General features: G+C 54.1%; 1 protein-coding gene across 1 annotated transcript in view; it reads right to left on the bottom strand.

Annotated features, from left to right (window-relative positions):
* Positions 1 to 21,026, bottom strand: part of PLXNA2 (plexin A2) — a 213,398-nt gene that overhangs the window by 8,668 nt on the left and 183,704 nt on the right. Inside the window, exons 18-29 of the mRNA XM_044267494.1 lie at positions 16,672 to 16,911; positions 15,918 to 16,061; positions 15,405 to 15,639; positions 12,558 to 12,700; positions 11,663 to 11,931; positions 9,681 to 9,747; positions 9,318 to 9,464; positions 8,524 to 8,683; positions 8,052 to 8,155; positions 4,118 to 4,217; positions 2,959 to 3,149; positions 1,389 to 1,558 (exon numbers count right to left, since the gene is read on the bottom strand). Of these exons, the coding sequence (XP_044123429.1) occupies positions 1,389 to 1,558; positions 2,959 to 3,149; positions 4,118 to 4,217; positions 8,052 to 8,155; positions 8,524 to 8,683; positions 9,318 to 9,464; positions 9,681 to 9,747; positions 11,663 to 11,931; positions 12,558 to 12,700; positions 15,405 to 15,639; positions 15,918 to 16,061; positions 16,672 to 16,911 (1,970 nt within the window). The remainder of the gene's footprint in view (positions 1 to 1,388; positions 1,559 to 2,958; positions 3,150 to 4,117; positions 4,218 to 8,051; positions 8,156 to 8,523; positions 8,684 to 9,317; positions 9,465 to 9,680; positions 9,748 to 11,662; positions 11,932 to 12,557; positions 12,701 to 15,404; positions 15,640 to 15,917; positions 16,062 to 16,671; positions 16,912 to 21,026) is intronic.

Genomic DNA, 21,026 nt, shown 5'->3' with positions numbered 1-21,026 from the left:
CTTCCACCCTCCCATTCCCCGGCAGCTTCAGGGAGCTTCTAATATTCTTTCCTTGGACACTAGCTACTTGAGGTCTGGCTAAGGGGACCCTTCTTGCCACAAACCCAGGGTAGGACATTTCTATGAGCTGGGCCTATCTGGCAGCAGAAGGCAGCGAGATGGGGATGATCCAGAACCTTCTCTTCATCTCCCTGAGACTGCACACTTCCAGTGCCAGGCTGGGGAGCCTTCCAAAGCCGAGGAGACAGCCATGGCCCTGCCGCTGGGAATGCAGACGAAAGGCCCGCCCCGGTGAAGCGGGTGGTGGGCTCCTCACCCGCCACCACCAGAGTCTCCCCATTTCACTCCCCCATGATCAAAGTTGCAGACTCCAGAGGGCCAGCAACCACAGAGTCTTGAAGAAGAAAGGATTATATGGGTTTGGGTTTTTCCAAAGTGTTTTTCTGGTTGCTAGGATTTTTGATTCCCAAATAACAGCCGGGGCCCATCTGTGTCGGCTCTGTTTTCTGAGGAGATCGCTGACTCCAGACAGCTGCGCGGGCTGCTTGCCCAGCCCAAATGCCCAGACCTCCTCGCGCCCTTCTCGGGGATCTTTCCTGGAGGAAAGTTTTTGACTCCGGCTCTCGGCCAGGCCCTGTCTGACCCTGAAGCCAGTCCTCAGCTCGGTCTGTGGTCTAGATCTCAAACCCAGGAGAGAAAAGACGTCTGCTAGGGGCCTGTGGAAGCCCCTTCTCCCACTGCTGTGTGTGGCTGTGGGGTTTACCTTAGGGGAATAGGCAGTCAGGCCTACAGGACACACCCTGTCTGCTGCTTCCCCAAACCCCTGGCACCGGGGGTCAGCACTTGGCCGTCAGGGGTCAAGTTTGCCATGACATCTCCCTGGTTGGTGGGCTCGAGTCGGTAGCAAGGGCAAGCTCTCTCCCCAGGGGTCTATGTTCACGTCAGAGTTTTCCCGTCTCAGGATGAGGTGCCTTGGGCTCTGTCCCACCCAGAATGCCTGACACTGCCTGGCTTCACTGCTCGGCCACTAGGTCTCCAGTGTGACCCTTCAGGTTCCTCCAGCAACACTTCCTGAGAACCAGAGGGCGCAGAGTCAGGGAGGAAGTGCTGCCCGGGAAAGGTTCTCAGCCTGAAAGGGCAGAGCTCACACCCAGGTCCTGGTGCCAGGCCCTTGGACAGGCTGGCCCCCCTTGGCGCCCACAGCCCAGGGCCCACGTGGGCTCTGCAGAGCACATGTCCGTTGTTTGTTCTGGGATCCTCGGGTTACCCAGCCGCCGGGGCGCACGGCTCCCCCATGCCCCTTGTCCCTGCCAGCCCCCCTCCCCCAGCTTGCAGCCTCTCCAGGCTGTAGCCAACGCACCCCCACCCCCGGCTCCCCGAGGGCTTACCAGTTGCTTTTCCAGGTGTGCCGCACGTCCGTGTCGTGGATGCCGTGTCTGTCTGCCTGCTCATCCAGGAAGTCAAACATGTACTTGATGGCCAAGGGCAGAGCGCTGCCTCGGTGCACCGTGCTGAACAAGGTCTCAAACAAGTCGTCCACGAACTTCTGCAGGGTGCCCTGGGGGAGGGGCGGGGGGGGCGAGAGTGAGGGGGAGGGTGGGGGAAAGTGGGGGTGCAGGCAGCAGACGGGCAGACCAGATGGTGCCTTGGACAGATCCTGCCTTGGAAATTCGTCTGCGGCGCCAGGCTGTGCAGACAGCATGGTGGGGGTGGGGAGGGGGCCGCTGGGGTGTCGGGGAGGTGGGAGGGACTGAAGAGCCTGCAGATTCCTGGGAGGAATCTCTCCTCCCGCCCACAGCCACATGCCCCATCTATGCCTGTGTCCATGCCAGGCAGGAATGTGCTTGGGGTGTCTCCGTAGACAGTGAGGGCTCTGAGCCCCAGCTGCCCACAGGGACTGGTGAGCACGTGCTGGGAAGGGAGGGTGTCTGAAGACCGAGCTGGAGGACCACGAGCCTCCTGGCCGAGGGTCTTACTGAAAGGTGCAAAAAGGTTTGCCATACATGTGGCCTCGGTGCTGCAGGTGAAGGGTCCAAAGCCAAGAATACCCAGGCACAGACCCGACCCACAAGGCTCTGGAGGGTCTCTGGGCAGGAACAAAGCTGGGCCTGGGTCCCCCAGTTTACAGGTTCAATGGACACCTCTGAAGGTTAGGAAAATGTCCAATCTTTTCTGGTGGCTCTCTTGGTCTCTTATTAGCATATTAGGAAAAGCAAAATTTGAGACGTACAGTCTGAGGGTGTATTTCTATGTCCCTTTAGGGAGCAAGTCAGAGCTGTAACTTGGATGCCACTGTAGGAGAATTTCAGCAGCATTTTTGTGGGGTCAGTCGGGGAGAGTATTTGAAATCTGACCCGTGCTGGCAAATATGGGCCATAGAATTGCCATACTTACAGGCAGATGTGTTCTCTGCTTGGGAAGCTAGAAGACAGCTTTAGATCCTAGCTTCTAGCACTGTAGCTACCTCCACTCCATCAGCATTTGGGGGCCGATGGGGTGGGACAGGGAAGGGGGAGCCTTCTCTCTGATTACTGGCAGACCCGGCCTTTGTGTTGTCCCTCCCACTGTGATTAGAAAGTGGGTGCAAAAGGCAGTGTTGGTGGGCACTGGTCTATCTGTCCAGCTAACACCAATAAGAAAACCCCAACATTTTCCTCAAAGGTACAGGAACCCAGAGATGAGAGCAGCTCCTCTGAAGAGTGATGGTGGGCTTGAGGGGTTGGCCAGGGGCAATGATATTATTGCCAACAGTAATAATGATATTTTGCCAATGGGTAGAGAACAACAGTGGCCTGAACCTCTGGAAAGCCTGCTCTGGGACCTGGACCTGCTCATCTGAATGGGTCCCCTTAAAGGACAGATTCCATGACACCCTTACGCTGGGTGTAGGGGGTGGAGGGTGGGCAGGACCAAGCCCTCTGAGGAGCCCTCCCCGGGCTGAGCAGAGCAGGAGTTTACCTTGGTGGCCAGTAGCCGGGTCAAGTAGATCTCAGATACCATCTTGCTGCCTCGGTCACCCTCCTTCTGGTCCCCATGGTCATGGTTCTTCACCAGATGCCACACCTTAACCCCACTCTCCAGGTCTGGGGTGATCATGGGGGCTCGAGACCGCAGGCTGTCGGGACTGCCTGTGTACCTGAAGGAGGAGTCTGAGGAGAAGGGGGCCATGGAGGCTCATAAGACACTGATTTCACCATCCTTGCTTGTAGAATCCTTCTAGAATCTTTGCCCACCCACTGCACTCACTCAGAATAAACCAGTTTCCACTGGAAGGAGACCCCTGGGACCTCATATCTGATGGGTTATTTGGGGATCCTCGGTTGTCATGAGGACAGAGGAGCCTAAAGCCTTTTTCTTTAAAAAGAAGATTTAGAAATTCTGTGAGCTGCAGAGAGCCTTGAGAATTTGTGAACCAACCCCCCCACCCACCCGCATCCCCTGATGCTTCCACAGCAAAGAATAATCAATAGGGAGGAAGTCAGCCGAATACTTTCATAGGGGCTTTGATGAAAAATCTGGGTGCCAAGAAGCTGTGAGCTGTAATGGCCTCTCTTGGGAGTCTGTGGGTCCTTTTTGAAAAACGTCTGGGCCCAGTCCTGAGGTGTCCTTTAGCCCAAAAACCTTACTGCATACACAGAGACAGAAAAAATGGAGCGAGAGAGAATGAAGCATCGTCTGTATTACCCGGCGGGCACTGGGGGTCCCAGCAGCCTAAGGGATGGCTAGGCTAGGATGCCCCATGTCCTGCCCCAGTTGGGACCCTTTTGAGAGTAAAGGGGGACCGTTAATAACTCTTCCAGAACAACAGGTACAAATAGGGACTGGCAAGTAAGAACCCCTATCCACGTGCCTCCCTGATTCTGGGCCCCTTGCATTCCTTCACCAGGTCGTGGCTGCCCAAGGAAGGGCGCACGGTGCACCCGTCCCTGCAGCTCTGGGGTCACAGCCGCACTGGCAGTGGCTGCACTTGGGAGGAGGGGAAGCAGAGGCACAAATGTCCTTGACTGGTGGAGGGCAGCTGCAAGGCCTGCCTGCTGTTGTTGTGAGGGATGGCGAGCGGCCCCAGGTAGGCCACGGAAGCTGCCCCTGAGCTGCCCAGGACCTTCCTGGTCCTCACCGTATCTGCTGATAGATGTCCGGGAGATGCTGGCAGAGGCCGGGATGTTGTAGGACGAGGTCTGTTTGGGGACCAGGGCCACCACCGATCTGTCTGACACCTGAGAGGGTACGAAAGGTACAGTGTGGGCGAACCAGGAAACTGAATCGTCAAGTACTTCCAGAAGCTAATGACATAGATATGGGGTAGAGCCCAACGAGTTCAGGAATACTAAAAATAATTATGGTTGCTGCTCGCCAATATGTCCGATATGCTAGTTATTGGCCACCTGTGCTGATCGCCCACTTGAAATCCAGTCAGTCATAACGGAGATAACTACAGACTACTAACTATAACACGAACCACTTTGCTATAAATGCATAATACACACTGGGTTTCCATGAGTTAGTATGGACAGAATAACACAAACTACCTCATTAATAGCTTTTCTATTGGTTCCATGTTGAAATAATTACCTTAGAACCCACGAGGTTAGGCAAAATATATTGTTAACACTAATTTTGTCAGTTTCTTTTTACTTTTTAAACGTGGCTAGCCAACAAATTTCAAGTTACCCGTGTGACTTGCATCATCTTTTTACTGGACATCTGGGGCTTGGCCGAGCCTCCCTGCAACCCGTGGGGTCGTACAATTATTCCCATTTTACAGGTGAGGAAACTGAAGCAGAGGGGGAGCAAAGCACCATCTTCAAAGTCATACAGAGACTACGTGGTACAGCCGATATTTGAAGCCAGGCCTGTCCAGACTCCAAAATACATGTTCCCCCCATTATATCTTAATTTGGGATTTTATTTCAAGTCACACTGGTCTGAAGCCCATTTTCCCTTTTGGCACGGATTTCTTTCTGGCCTGGGTCCTATACTGCTCGGGCCACCTTGAGGAGTTTCACCAACAGGGTGGCTGCTCTCAGGGAACCCAGAGGGAAAGATGGCGCGTTCCCCTTCCTTCGTGAGGGGCCCAGGCTCAGCACCCAGCCTGGAGGGAAAGGGCTGATAAATGAGGAGCCATATTGAAGACATTTGGGGCCATTTTGATTTAAGATTACCCTCCATCCAATAAAAATGGAGAATCCCCAGAATTGTGGCGATCCAATTAAACCCCTAACGCAGAGGGAATAAAACAGCTATAATAATGTTATGGGCCATAAAACATTCCTATTAAACCATTTTTTATTTTAACAATTTTTATGAACTTTATAAGTTTGATTTATAGCTGCACCAGTCGTAAAACCATCTTTCTGGGTCTTAAATTGTCAGTCCCTCTCTCCCACCAAAAAAGAATTAAACGTTGGGAAGTCAAACTATAAAGGAACATTAGTGCTAACGAGATTCCCTGATAGCCGGTTTTAGTAGTGGTGTTTAATTTTACCCTCCCTATAAATCTGCGGGAGCCCGGCAAGTTTTTTAACATCTCTTTGTTAATTAAGATTATGCAGATTTTCTCCTGGAGGGACTTTCAGGACCTTTGACTTCAAGGAGGGTCACCAGGGGCAGTGCTCAGACTTGGTGGCAGAAAGCTGCAGGGCCCTGGGCTCCTGTGGGTGCCTGGAAGGGGCCCAGGCTCCAGGTTCCCAGGGCTCCGCACCATCCAGCTCTGGAACTGAGCGGGGGACCTCTCCACCTCTGTCTTTCAGGAACTTTCCTTGCCACTGACAGCCTAGAAATGATACTCTGAAAACCTGGCAGAGGCCGGGGAGGATACTCCCAGGAAGAATAGATTACATTCTGCATGTATGGTTTGCTGTCACCTGGAGGATTCACAAGGTGACTCGAATGACCACAGTTCAACCCAATTCCAGGTCTTGTCACTAAATGTCTCTCGTCTACAGTCCTAGCCTTCCTTTCTCTTGACTGACAGATATTGACTGCAAATATTCACTGTCCGGGCTGCCGGGTGGGTCTGACCTGGGCTCTGCCTCTTACTACATGACCTCAGGGAAGTCTGTTAACCCCCCTGTGTCTCTGTCTTCTCATTTGTCGCTGGGGATAATAATGGCATCTAGGTTGGTCGTGAGGCTCAAAGGAACTGGAACACAGGACGGCTGACAGCTGCGCCTGCCCCCAGTGGGCACTCAGGAAGTGCTGGTATTAGTGTGACTATGAGCACCATCGTCATCATCACTGTCTCCCAAAGGGAAGCACAATTCCTGTTGTTCCTTGTCACTCAGGGCTGGCATGTGGGAAGTACCTTGCACCCGGGAAAGCTCAGTAAATATTTGAGGAATAAATGAATACATGAATGAGAAATGACATTGGGGAATTGAAAGTGCTTTGTATGAGGAGCACTGTAAGAACAGAGCATTCTATTCTGATTGGGAGCCTTAGGATGGACAGCTCAGTAACAAGCGTTAGGCCATCACAGACAGAAAAGAAAGGCCTCCCTCCTGCCCTTGAGAAACTTCTGATTCAAAGGCACAAGGCTAGTCTCTTTCGTTTTTTTTGCTTCTTTAGCTCAGACTGGTTCATTCCAAGTGTTCTCCAGGACGCCCTAAGGCCCTGTAAGGGAGGTGGGGTGGAATGGACGGAAGGGGCTCTAACAGCCTGGGGGCAGTCTTCATCCTAGGGACCTCACCTGCTATTTCTAATTCTTCCCACCACCTTTGCAAGCCAGACGTCATCTTGCAAATGAAGAGCCCAAGGTTGCAAGAGGTTAAAGTCATCCCACTGTTGAGTGGAGAAACGGGGGTTGAAATACGGCGTGCAAGCCTTGAACCCTTCTCAGACATCACACTCCATCCACCTGGGGCTAGGTGCAGTCAGGGTTACGCAGACGAGGGGGATGGAGCCTGGAGAGGGGTGTTTCTGGGGCTGCCCCAGTGCTCCCCACCAGCTTCCTCTGTGCCTCGGAACCTCCCAGCCTGCCCCTACGGCCTTCATGACCCTCGTGGCCTGGTCTGTGGCAACTCGGTGCTCGTCAGTCCGGCCCGCCAGTCCCTCTGTCCCCACCCCTCATGAGGCACCATGGAGGACGGTGTTACTACTCAGGCAATCCCATAGGGTCTTGCAGCCTGAGGTGCTTCTTCTGGTTGGTTTAATTTCTCTCGGTGTTTCTCATTTCCTGCTTCTATTTTAGTATTTTTCCCCGGAATCTCAACCAGCCTACCTGTGCTTAATCTTACAGAGAGCCCCAGCCACGAGTAGTCACCATGGGAGGGAAGGGGAGATGGGAATAGATCCCTCCAGGATTTTTTGTTCTTTTGCTGGAATTTTTTTTTTTTTTTTTTTTTTTTTACTATTAATTCATTCAGTGCATCCGCCAATGCGCTGAGCACTTTGTCTCCTGTACTGAATCTATTCCACATGACTTTATGGGGTGGGGATCACCTGAGAAGGGAGAGAACTTGAGTAATTTCCCCAAAGACACCATCTAGTACATGGCACAATGCAATAGCTCAAAACAAGCTGATTTTGTCCCCGGCTCTATGGCAGGTAAGTAGCAGAACCTACGTCAGTAAGATGCTGAGGACAGAAAGCCACAGATCCCTATGGCTGGCGTCCTTACAGAGGACCTCCCAAGATGCAATTTTTCTGCAGACGTGGAGGTACACAGGAGAGAAACGCCTTGCCCTTCCCAGACCAGTTAAGTCAGTTTCTCAGGGTGGATGGAGTCTGGGCACGCGAGAGTTTGGTTTTGTTTTGCTTTTTAAGATTTTATTTATTTATTTGACAGAGAGATCCCAGAACCCTGGGATCATGACCTGAGCCAAAGACAGATGCTTTACTGGCTGGACCACCCAGGCGCCCCGTGGGCACTCATGTTTTTATTAAATTTCCTACTGATTTTAATGGGTAACCACGGCTGAGAATCTCCGATTTAGATTCTGAAGGAGGACGAAAGGGGTGATGGCTTCCGAGGGCCTAAGAGCAAACCCTGGAGTGAAGGGAACAGTCTGGGGGGAGGGTCAAAGGTTGTGGGGCAAAGCCCCCATTCTCACCTGATAATGCATCAGCGTGTTGAGCCGCTTCCAGTCGCCCTCGATCTTCGTGGTGATGTCCTCGTCTTGCAGCACGACCCGGGCGATCCGGCCTTGACGCCACTCTGGGTGGAAGGGGTGGTGCAGGTAGCAGCGTAAGCAGGCAGGGGCCTAGGAACCAGGGTCACCCAGTCCTGTCTCCTCTAGGGACCTGGCAACCCCAGCTCCAAGCTGGTGCCACCCATAGCGTTTAGAGACATTATAGGCTGCACGGGGTCAAGACAGCTGTCGCAAAGTGTGGGCAGGCAGTGTCTCGGGAGAAGTGCTTCCTGTGGTCCCTCATCCAGACAGGACCTAGTCACGGCCCTAGGAGGGTCCTGGGCAGGATGGGGCTTCCCATTTTCTCACCCCATCCCATGCTACTGCCCAATTGCTCTCCTGGAAACCACTTTTTGACTCTTTGCCCACCACACTCCAAGGCCGGGCCTCCTACCCAAGTCCATGTCAACGGCCCTCGGCCGCTGGGAGTAGGGCACGTTCTTATAGACGGCATCGAGGATCTTCTCCTTGACCTGTGTGATGGTGTCACAGTTCAACACCTTCACTGGGATCTCCGGACTGTTCTCATTGTCGGGGTTGACGCAGTTCAGGATCTATAAGGATGATAGAGCGGGAACAGGATGGGTGTTTAAAGGGCCACTTGAGGGAGAGGGAGAAAGGCCTTGGAATCCTCTTTCCAAGGCTTACCCCTCTTATAGGAGAAATGTCTGTGCCTCAGTTTCTTTTGCCTTCCTGCCATCTGCCAAATGACAACCTGAGTCATGCCTACCCTTCTCAAAGAATTGAGACTGTACTTTCTAGGTCCTGGTTGGCCTGGGGGCGACTGTCATCCTGGGACCAGGCGTCCTAGGCGTTTGGAGATGGTTCCAGGTGTATCAGGGGCTGACCATCTGCTTCCCAAAGCCTCTATATTAGGAACTAGCAAATTCATCTTCTCCCCCATAATGCTAATTTCCCCATACCTAACAGAGGGTGGTCTGGCCCTGGCCTATTGTCTAGGGTAAACTGAGGCAGACAGCGCTCTTTGGGCCCACCAGAAGAGATGGGGAGGGGGAGCCAAGGCGTGTCTGCCCCGCTCCTAGAACACTTTGCATGGCCCTCAGACTTGATCCCAGGCTGTTTCCCAGCCTCTTCGTTGACCACTGGGATTGGCTTTGTGCCCTGATGGCAGAGTACCGAGCAGAGGCAGGAGGTGTGCCATGTTCCCTGAGTTCCCGGCCTCCTCACCAGGGTCTTGTACTCGATCTGCTGCCGGATGAGCTTGTCCTCGCTCAGGGAGTAGCGGGCCTCGCCCGTGATGGCGTCGATGGGGCCCTTCTCCATCTGCTGCTTGATGGCGCAGTACAGCATGAACAGTGGCTCCCCCGCACATTCCTGTGGGCACAGGCCAGGCGTGGGCTGTGGGGGAGGCACCTGACTCCTCTTCTTCCTCTCCTCACCACCGCTCCTAGACCTGCCTTGCTCTGGAGCACCCCAGCCAGGCAGGTTGCTATTCCCGAAGGTTCCCCATGCAGCATTCATGGCCGGCCTTGGCACAACAGCCCCTCGTCTTGCTCGCAACGCTAGGCCCTGGCTCACCACCACTCTCACCTTCAGGAACTTGTGCAGGAGGAAGGCAAACCAGTTGGTCAGCATCTTCTCAGCCACAGACTCTGTCCTGGGGAGGAAGAAGGGATGGGAGGGGCAGTCCTTTACGGAGGGGTCTCAGAGAGCGGGGTCTGGCTCGTATACATCGTGGCCCAAACAGGGCATCAAAGGGCACAGGGCTGGGAGCCAGGACACCAGGGCTGAAAGTGTGACCTTGGGCCAAAGGCTTTTTCTTTCTGGGCCTCAGTTCCCTGTGAAAATGGAGTGGTGCTCTGGGTCTTCAGCTGAAGGTACCCCATTTCCACAGGGCTATCAATTCCTAGTTCTCCCTACTTCCTGCTGGCCTCAGGATGAGAAACAGAGCTTCTCTGTCCCTTTGGGATACCTTGCAGGCCTGAATACTCCACTTTCATACCCAGGAGGTCCCTGGTACATGCCGCTCTAACCTCTCAGAATCAGACTGCCTGGATTCCAATCCTGACTCTGCCACGTACTGGCTGTGGGACCTTGGGCCATTCATTTCACCCCTCTGGGTTCATTTTCCCCATCTCTTAATCGGGACAATGATAATAGTGTGTATCCCATAGGGCTGTTAGAATTGGAGGAGTTAACATATGTAAGGGGCAAAAATAGCACTGACCCCCAGTGAGCACAATTCCATGTCATTCCTGCTGTCCTGTGGGGTCGTGGATCCCAGCCACTCAGGTGGAGAGCAGGAGGAGTGTTTAGCAGACAGGGAATCTGCTTCTGCAAACACCAGCGCTCCCCAGCCCCCACCCTGGGCTGCAAATCTGGGGACTCAGGAAGGAACAAAGCCGCTATGACAGACTTTCAGTGATGGGGATGCCGAAGGGTGTTTTAACACCCTGCACGTGGCGCAAATTATACCCTCTGGTTTCAGCAAATCCCAGGCATTTGCCAGGGCTGCTCAGCAGTCTGGGCCTGGGAGAGAGTGACAATGGCAGAAGAAATTGTAGCTTTGTCCCCGGGCCCCTCCCAGCACCCTCTCCAAGCATTGTGCCTGAGATTAGCTCTAATTTAAATACAACAGTTCTTAATGAGAGTTTCTAATGCTCAGATTGGCAGGAGGGGGACTCAGGAAACAAAGACATTCTTCCTCCCTCCTCACCCCACGTGGGTTCTAGAAGCCTGAGACCTCTTCCTAGGAGCAGGTTAAGAAGGAGGGCCGAGAAATGGAGGAGGTGCCTTCGAACCCCTGGTGTCAGAGGCGCTCCAGAACTTTGCTGGGCTCCCTGGGGCCTGACCAGGGCGGGAGGGCTTGGGAAGGGAGACCAAGGTCTCCAGACCTGTCTCCTGCCAGGAAAACTGCAACTGGGGAGGAGGCATGTGGTTCTTGCTGGCGATTTGGGGCCTGGAAACTGGGTGCAGAAGGGAGAGGCTTCACAACTCCCTGGTTCTGGCTGAGCACCAGAACCTTTCTGTGATGAAGGAAGGGTTCTCTAAGTGCGCTGGCCAGTCTGGTGGCCAGCACACGGAGGCCGAGCCCTCGGCACCCAGCAAGCATGACGCAAGAACTGAATGTTACGTTTTATCTCATTTTTGTTCATAGCGGTGGCCACCGTGCGGGACAGCGCGGAGCTAGCGGCACGTGGAGGGACAGACAGCGGGAGGCGTGTTGCTGCTGCCACTGCGTCCGTGAGGACGCTGAAGCAGAGGGGCCATGTCACAGGCTCGGGGGCACAGCGCTGGCGGGTGGCGGAGCTGGGCTTCAAGCCGAGCCCCGAGCCTGGGCTCCTTCATGTCACTTAGCCCCCGGGGCCCCCGGGGACCAGACTTGGCGCTGCGCGCGATGCGCGGACCCAGGCTGTCGTGCTCGGAGTCCAGTCTGGGGGTGCGGAGCCCCTCTTGCTGCTCCAGAGATGCCCCGCGTGCGTGTGCCCGCCCCACCCCCACCCCCGCCGCCCTCCTCCCCCCTCTCTCCCCCAACACCAGCCACCCTCCCCGCCCCCCACCGCGGGGCCCACCTCCGGAGAAGCAGCTTGGGGTGGTTCTTGTTCTCCAGGTTCTTCTCGATGAGGTCAGAGAGCAGCTGCTTGAGGACGTCGGTGGCGTACTCCAGGCGGCCCTGCAGGCCCGTCATGATGAGCGAGGCCACGTTGCCGCGGTCGCGCATGGAGAAGCTGCGCTGCAGCTCGAGCGTGCGGATGAAGGTGAGCAGGAACACCTTGTTGTTGATGAGCTGCGCGAAGAGCTTCAGGGCCTTCTCCACGTGCTGCTGCCCGTTTCCCTGTACCTGGGGTGGACCGGACGGGCGCGCCCTCAGAGGACAGCCTCCGCCGCCCAGACCTGGGAGGGCGGCAGGGCTCTCGAACCCGGGACGGGGTAGGAATGGCAGGTCACTGCATTCTCTGCTCTGCTCCGCACGCCCACTGGGGTGGGAGGCCTGCCTGGCTCGGGCAGAGCCCTCTGAGGGGATGCCGGCCGTCTGATTTTCCCCGGGGTTCAGTAGGAGCTACTCCGTCAGACCCGCTTGGTTTACGAGTCTCCCTGTAATCCTCCCTGCCCTGATTTATTATCTTTAGTAAAACAAACCAACACATGAACAAACAAACCTCACAGAATCACGTCTCTCCGTAAGCCACCTTAAATCCATCTGAGAGTGCGGCAGAATCTTAGCTAATTAATTTAGTCATTAATTAAAAAAGTGACAATGAGCCTTCCCCTGGAATCATCCCAAAGAGCCTGCGTGCCCCCCTTGGCCGAGATCTGCCTGTTGCGGTGAAGCTGTTCCCAGCTGTTTGTCCTCATCATTCCTGACCTTCCTCTGAGCTGCTGGGCCCCAGCTGCATTTCCCGGGATAGGACCCCCCAGGCCCCGCGCCTCCTCCCGGGGTGAATCAGGGAGGGTGGCAGAGATTACCTCCAGCTCCCGCAGCACGGGATGGTCCTCGATGCCAGGGAACAGGACTCGCATAGCGTAGGTGCGGTAATCCAGGTAGGGGATGCCCGAGCGGTCCAAGTCACTAGTCAGCTCATTGATGTCAGTCTGGAGCTCAGCAAAGGCTATGAAAGTTTAGGGAGATGAGAAGGCTCAGGAGGGCACCCGCACAGGAAAGGGGCAAGGCAGGAGAAGACGTTTGTGAAGGAGGGGCGGGCCTGTGGTGTACAGACAGGAAGGGTTGTATAGGGATGTTTCCAGAAGGGGTGAGCTATCTCCAGGCCTCCTTTCTTAGGTGGGCATGTGGGCCATTTCTAGGTTATTTCCCCTTCTATGCTGGTGCATCATTTTGATGCTTCTTTCTAGGTATTGCAAGTGTAGTTAAAACAAAGGAAAGGGAAGAATACTATGATTTGGGTCCTGCATGGCCTGCAGGTCCCAGAAACAGCTGAGAGGCAGTAGCCAGGAGGAGGAAGCAAAGATAAAAATAGGCAGTTCTGCTCCTGGGGTTTTTTTGTTTGTTTGTTTGTTTGTTTCTGTTGTTGTTGTTTTTTCCCTCCAAGCAAGAGAATAAACCAAGATGCAAAAACCCTGGGCAATGATGAACATGAAAACCACCATGAGATACCACATCATACCCATTAGGATGGATATTACAGAAAAACGGAGGAGCTCCTGGGTGGCTCAGTTGACAAGGCATCTGACTCTTGGTTTCGGCTCAGGCGATGATCTCAGGGTACTGAGACTGAGCCCCGAGTTGGGCTCTGTGCTCAGCGGGGAGCCTGCTAGAGATTCTCTCTCTCCTTCTGCCCCTCCCCCAGTCATACTTGCGTGCTCTCTCTCTCTCAAAATAAATAAATAAGGGCGCCTGGGTGGCTCAGTGGGTTAAGCCGCTGCCTTCGGCTCAGGTCATGATCTCAGGGTCCTGGGATCGAGTCCCGCATCGGGCTCTCTGCTCTGCAGGGAGCCTGCTTCCTCCTCTCTCTCTCTCTCTGCCTGCCTCTCTGCCTACTTGTAATCTCTCTCTGTCAAATAAATAAATAAAATCTTTTAAAAAATAAATAAATAAATAAATAACATTTTTTAAAAAAAGAAAAATGGAAAACAAGTACTGGAGAGGGTCTGGAAACACCAGAACCTTTGTGCATTGCTGGTGGAAATGTAAGTTGGTGCAGTTGGTCTGGAAACCAAATTTGGTGGCTCCTTGAAGACAAACACGGAGTCACCATAGGACCCAGCAACTCCACTCCTAGGTATCTACCCAAGAGACCTGAAAGCAAGGACTTAGATATTTGTATTTTCATGTTCATAGCAAGGTTATTCACGCTACTGAAAGGTGGAGACAGCCCAAAGGTCCAAGGACAGATAAATGAATAAAAAACAGGTGGCACATATATTCAATGGAACGTTACTTAGCCTTTAAAAGGAAGGAGATTCAGCCGCGCGAAGCTCTAAAATGCGGAGTGAAGTAAACCAGACACAAAAGAACACATACTGTAGGATTCCATCTACAGGAGGTTCCCAGAGTAGTCAGATCACAGAGACAGAGAGCAGAATGGCGGCTGCCAGCCGCTGCTGGGGAGGGGAGGTGGGGGGTTTTGGTTTAATAATTACAGAGTTCAGCTGGGGAGGGTGAGAAAGTTCTGGACATGGATGGTGGGGATGATTGCACAACAGTGTGAATGTACTTAATACTACTGAATTGGGGGAAGGAAGGCCCTGGGGTGTAGAGACAGTGAGGGTTAAAAAAGGTAAATTTTATGTTTTGTATATTTTAACACACACACACGCATACATAGTATGTGCTAAGGGGACACTAAGAACACCAAACCCAGCCTCGGGGCACCTCCCTCTGGTGGCAGGCCTGGCTCCAGAATGCCCCTCTCCCCTCTCCTCCCCTGCCCCACCACCAACAGAAGCCTTTGCCCACCTGTTCCCCACCCAGAGCTTCCTTCTGTTCCAGCAGAGGCCTTGTCTCTGATCCTGACATTTGCAGCAAAAGGAGGAATGTTTTGATTCCTTACTGAAATGTTTACTCAGAGAACCGGCTGGGTCCTCAGCCTGAGGGGTACTTGGGATAATTGTCACCTTGAGGCTGTGGTTGCGTGGGAGACAGAAGAAAACATTCTCTACTCCCATGTGCGTCCGTGGCCAAGGATGCCAACAAGTGGCGGCCTTCGGCGCACTCAGCCTGCGGCACTGGTGGGAAACTAGCCCTGGTGGGGGAGGGCTGAGGCCAGAGGCAGGTGGGAGCTCCCTGCCCTTCCTGCTGCTGTTTCCACATGCTCCCAGGGCAGCAATGCAAGACACAGGAGCTAGACTCCCATTTGGGGGGGTCTATAGGGTCTCAGAGGGCCAAGCCTGGGAGGCTCTGACTGTGGGGAAATGGAGGCCCTAAAAGGGACAGAAGGGGGGCCAGCTTGGGGGTGAGTCAGGGCACAGGAAGGACTAGAACAGAGGAACAGGCCTGGGGACTCACCAGGGCATTCATTTTTTTGGAAGGGTTGGGTGGAGGGAAAGGGAGAGAGAGAGAATCTTAAGCAGACTTCACGCCCTGTGCAGAGCCCAACATGGGGCTCAATCCCACAACCCTGAGATCACGACCTGAGCTGAAATCAAGAGTGGGACACTTAACTGACTGAGCCACCCAGGCGCCCCCAGGGTCATTCTTAATAGGACTTCTCTGGCGCTAAAGGCAAAGGGAGTTTCTGGGCAAGCAGAGGCTTAGGGTGGGAGGCATGGCAATAGAGATGAGCTGTCTAGAGGGAGGAGATAATAAGACTGGTGAAGAAAAATGGGGCCAGGAAGCGAGGCGGTGCCTCCACTTACCTTCCTTACACTCAAGGGCCACGCGGGACTCCAGGTTGTCCATCTGCATCTGGAGCCTCTTGAGAGTGAGGTCGTTTTCCCGAGACTTCCGCTTGTAGGCAATGAGGACGATGATGACGATGATGAGGAGGAGGCTGCCGCCCGCCGCGATGCTGACAATGGCTGGCAGGGTCAGCAAGCTGTCTGAGATGACACTCACCGAGCCAGGAGAGAACACCATCCCGCCCACGTGAACCTGTGCATTGCACACACACAGACGCTGTAGAGCCCTGGCATGCCATCGCATCCTTATGTTTCAGGGAGGGCATGAAAGACCACAACCACACAATACAGACTCAGACATGGAACAACTTCCTGTTTATTACCTGCCTGTCGTTTCTCGTGTCCTCAACTCCTACCCATTTCAATGCAGAACATGGTGACGAGGTGTTAGGAAGAAGTCTTACTTTAGGACAGATCACGCATGCACGGTGGGGAGAGGAAGAAGTCAGGAAAGGAAGGGAGTTCACTCACCATGACTTTGTGCTGCCCTGTGAGGTTGGGAGGCTCACAGAGGAGCTGTGTCTCGGACACGGTGACAGCACACGGGGTCTCCCCGATCAGCACTGTGTAGTTGAGTTTGGCGCCTCCAGATGCGGGAGGGCAGAGGTTTTTGCCCTGTAGATAACAGTAATCTTAACGGAAATAATTGACACATGCGTGCAGAAGCTAATCGCCTATTACAAAAGAGATTAAAGAGGTGGGGGAAGGGCAGCCATGCAAAAACCAATAGATGGCTCCTGGGAAGTTTTTGGAGAAAATGTTAAACAGTTGCAATTTAGAGAGCCAAAGGGAAAATGTGGCGAGGAGAGAAAGAAAGGCAGGAAGAGATGGGGAAGAAGACAGGAAGGGGAGACCTCTAATTGACGAGGGCAGGCAGGATATACATAAAAGTAACAAAACCCATGGACAGATCCATGACCTCTTGACATGTACATGTGGGTTATGGTGGCCAGGGAAGTGGGCGATAAAAGGAAATGTCTACTTCGGATGTGCTACAGAACCCCAGGGTCCCGAAGCTCACGAGATCAAACAGAAATATTGGAAAGGGTCTCTTGAGAATCCCAACTGCAAGATCTTTCACTGGGTAAGTCCGTATCTATAAACAACGCCCCTTTGCAGGGAGCTGGCAACTCCGCAAGTCCACAAAGGAGAATGGGAAGGGCCCGGGGTGGGGGTGGGGGGTCGCCCTCACCATGCAGGGCAGGCTACACTCTGCACATTGTACCTTCAGAATGATGGGGGATCCCGGCTTTTGGTCCAAGACTCCGGTAGGGCTGAGCAGTTCAAAGGTTGGGTTGGGGTAGTAGATGAACTTCGTGTCGTTGTAGATGAGCAGGGACTGGACGTTGTTGAAGACGAATCCAAACTCATCTGGCCGCTCCACGGCGTCCAGGCCGGGCCGGTAGTCCGTGGTCAGAGAGGGCGCCAGACAGGTCAGGGTGGTGGTGTTCACGACTTTGCACACCTAGGAGGCCCAGAGCACAGCATTGAGATGCAGACTGTGCGAGGGTGGGGGTGTGTGTCATGCTCCTGCCTCCCACCCTGCTTGCTTTGGCCCGTGATCACCACTGTGTTCTCTTCATGAGATGGTGATCCCCTTGAGATAAATGGCTGTGAAACTTTTTTTGAGGGGGGGAGTGCATTTGAACATCATTCATTCATTCATTCATTCACCAACACTGTGTGAGTGCCTAGTCTGTGCCCCGCACTGTGCTAAGAGCCGGGGCCATCTAGCGACAGCATCACCGTCTGCAGGGGGAGACAAAGGATCGAACATGCTTTAATCATACAATTCTGGCAGGGGGCCTGGTGTGCAGAAGGGGCTAGAGCCCTGTTAAATGCATGAATGGGTGTGAGAAACGCCCTGGTGGGCAAGGACCAGGTAGGGTAGCAGGGTGTGTATGTGTGTGTGTGTGTGTGTGTGTGAGCATGTGTGAGCATGCACGGCCATGGACTGTGGATGATTCAGGGACACTTGGAAGAAATGAGTGTCATGTAATCCAAAGAATGAGTGGGACCCACCTAGACAAAGAGAGGGTGGGGTGTGGGGAACAAGTCCCGGGCGGAGGGGACAGCAGCACAGGCTTAGGGTTGAGGGAGCGTGGAGCGACTGAGGACAAAGCAGGACAGGAGCAGTGTAAGGTGTGTGTGTGTGTGTGTGTGTGTGTGTGTGTGTGTTGGGGAGCAGGAAGGAGCACGAGATGAGCCTTCTGCCAGCACCCAGTAGGTGTTGAATTAATGTTTATTCAGTACACTGATGAATAAAAAGAATTCTTCAACTCTGTGAATGTTCTTTTCGGGCTCTCTCTCTTCTGCTCTCTCACTTTGCACAAGGGAACAGCCCCGGGACTGATACTGAGTTGATGATGTCCTTTCTTTCTGGGTGGGCCCTGGGGTCCCTACGAGAACTCTAGCTGCAGGCCCTCCTTGGCAGGGGTTGTGCCGCTCCCTCCTCTGGCGGTTTAATTCCGGGGCTGCCCAAGGCAGCGGCCAGCCCCAAGGAAGCACCACAGGACCCCGTGTGGCCTGCAGACAAAACCTGGCCTCCCACCCCCTCTCCTCCTGGCTTGTGTTCAGCGCGCCCCGGTTTGGGCTTCGGGCTTCCCAGCTATAGCCAAGGGCATCTGGGAGATCTCGGCTGCACAAGTACACGCTGTCCTGGCAGGTCCACACATGCTGTGAGTCTGGCCAACAGACACACACACATGGGCTTCATGTTCTGAAAACAGGACCGCGTGTGAAGCTGCAGAAAAGCTGACAGTGATTATGTCAGAGCTCCAAGTCCAAGTATTAACCCCCGCGCTCCAGAGGGAGGGGAAGAGTTTCATCAGACCCGCTCACTGAGGGCCTCATGCCCTGTTGGAGGGCAGGGCCTGCTCCTACCCTTCCCGCACAAACTGCCGCTATCCCGTATGAGACGGAGGGCCCCGTGGTGTTCCAGCTGGGGACGCTCTGGAATGAGGGACACGGTGTGGGGGTCGGGGAGCCATCAAACAGGCAGAGCTGAGCCGGCAAGTCCCGGACCCTGTGCTCTGCGGGCAGCGCTCTTCCCTCCGCTCCCCCATCTCCGTCCGCACGCCTCCCAGCACCCCAGACTGGACTCCCCTCTGAATAAGCAAATCGCTCCCGAACAAGCGTCCTCTGTTTGCTTCCTGCCCGCCCGCGCCCGGTGCTGCATCGGCACTTTTGTTTGCCAAACATTCCTTGGGGTTTTGTGGCCTTGGCTTTGGCCCTTCTCACTTCTCACTGGGGCTGTTTCAAACTCCAGAGCTGAGGATGACCTAGTGCCCAGGCAGGCCCCGGGGAGGTGGGCATGGCTGAGGATGACCTGGTGCCCAGGCCGGCCCCGGGGAGGTGGGGCGGGCAGAGCGCTGCTCTCCTACGGCTCCTGACCGAGGCACAGGCCGAGTTTATGAGCGTCCCAGGTGCAGACCCAGGCTTGATGAAAACTGCACACCAAGGCCTCTCCTCCAGCTGGCCTGCAGACCCCGGGCAGGTCACGACGGAGCCTGCGATGCCCAGCTCTCCACAGGGAGGAATTATTATGAAGTAGCTCCTCGAAATACGGAAGGCCTTGGGGGCAGTGGGGGGTGGCTGGGGGAATCGCTTAGGACATTCCTGCCTTGGGGCTGTAAGAGTACCCTGGTGAGGGGAAGGGACACTCTGCACCTGTCTTTCCACATGGAGGTCAGGCCTTCCCAGACCAGTGTTCTCTTCCGGTGGCTTCCGGAGAACGGAGGCTGCAGGCATTGGAGGTTAACCTCGTTGGTCACATACTTACTCTTTACCCCGTTAACCATGTCTTTTACTTTCTGTATTTCTGATGCTGTGACATCTGGGGCCTATTGACCGGGAGGACCTCCCCTCCCAAGGCCAGCCAGCACCTGGAGACAGCAAACAACCTGTCCGCTGGCCAGAGCAAGCTATTCTAACGCAACCCGAACAATCCTGCGCCCACCCCCCACACACACCTCCTTTCACAGGCTCTGAGCAGCTCTCCACCCTGTCTGACCACACCAGGCCACGTACTGGACAGCTGGGGACAGCCCGTGCACCCCAGAGCCCTCAACCATGATTCAGACTGGGTGATCCTAAACCCGCTCACCTTGCCTGGTTGGTTTCTTCCCGCAAGAGTAATAATAAAGGCACCTGCCACAGCGCCTTTCTCTCCCTCTGCTTCTACACCCCCCTGGCGCTTCCCACGTGGCCCCCCGTGGCATGGCAGGCCCTCTTCCCTGTGGCTCTGTGAGTACAACAAACCGTCTTTCCGACGGCAGCTGTCTCCTGTTCTGTCGGCCCTGTCACATCTGAGTCATAATAAAACCTATGCTTTAAAACACGTACCTAATTGGTGTGGGGCTTTCATCCTTGCTGAGTACGAGTGCACTGTTCCCATCACCACACCTCACCTTCCTTCCTTCCTTCCACTTAGGACTTGGGAGTTTGACAAGGTGGTCTGGGAGCTACTGGGAGCTACTGGCCTCGGTCTGGAAGTGAAGTGGAGGCACAGGCTCTTTTACTCATGGATCAGACTCTCCATGTGGGATAAGGAGCCCTGTGCTCTCCTGGCCCACAGAGCTGTGACCGTGGCAGCTACTAATGGTGTGACACAGGGGTCCCTGCATGTCTGCCACAAGGGAATGTCATAACCAAATCACCAGCACCTCACTTGCTCTAGTAGCAAAGAGCCCAGGGGATCCCCAGGATCCCCTGGGCTCTTTGGGGATCCTGCTGGCCCTGCTACCAGCTACCATCCCGGTTGGCGCGAATCCATTACTCCTTTCTGGCCTTCATTTCCGCAGCTGGACAATGAAGGGGGGTGGACCAGAGGATCCCTGTAACCTTTCCAGATCTAGCCTTCAAAGACCGTGCATTTTGTGCCTTTCAGCACTTCCTAGGGAAGCTTCTAGCATGCTGGAATCCTGTCAGGGATGAGAGGACAGATAACACCATCTTTCCCATCTCCAACTGCCTACTCAGTCCTCTGAGGTCAGAGCAGTAATAATAGCAATTATAGAACAAATAATGGCCATAATAGCACCTCCTGGACTGTAATTATGAATACAATCGTGTTTCAGAAAATATTGGCTAACCAGACTGAGATGAAGCCACTAGAACAAACTAAAACAAAAAAATTGATAATGCCATCTCAGACATTCTGCTTTGATGATCAAGAACTTCTTTAAAAAAAAAAATCACAAAAATCCATTGTGAAAAGAATTAAGTGAGACGGCTCAGCACTGGAGAGTAAAGTCAAATGTTGGACTGGCCATCTTCGCCACAGCGGTACAGGGAGCCATGTGCAGTGACGAAGGTTTGTCCTCCACCCACCCGGGGCCCCGCCAGGGGCTGTGTGTTACAGAGCTGCGCGGAGAGTCTTAACATTAGCATTTACAGGCAGAGGACAGAGGATCACAGAGCTTAAATGACCGGATCACGGTTGTACGACTAAGAAATGGCAGTGCCCCACTTCCAATTCAGAAGCGCCTGATTCTGGAGGCAGAATTTCTTCATCCTTTTATACTGCTTCTTATCGGACCTCCAACTGAACATGCATATGAAACAGAAGCCCTTTCACGT

The sequence above is a fragment of the Neovison vison genome, chromosome 10 (assembly GCF_020171115.1).
Source record: "Neovison vison isolate M4711 chromosome 10, ASM_NN_V1, whole genome shotgun sequence".
Lineage (NCBI taxonomy): Eukaryota > Metazoa > Chordata > Mammalia > Carnivora > Mustelidae > Neogale > Neogale vison.
The sequence above is the reverse complement of the archived record's forward strand: the minus strand, read 5'-3'. Positions and strand labels throughout refer to the sequence as shown.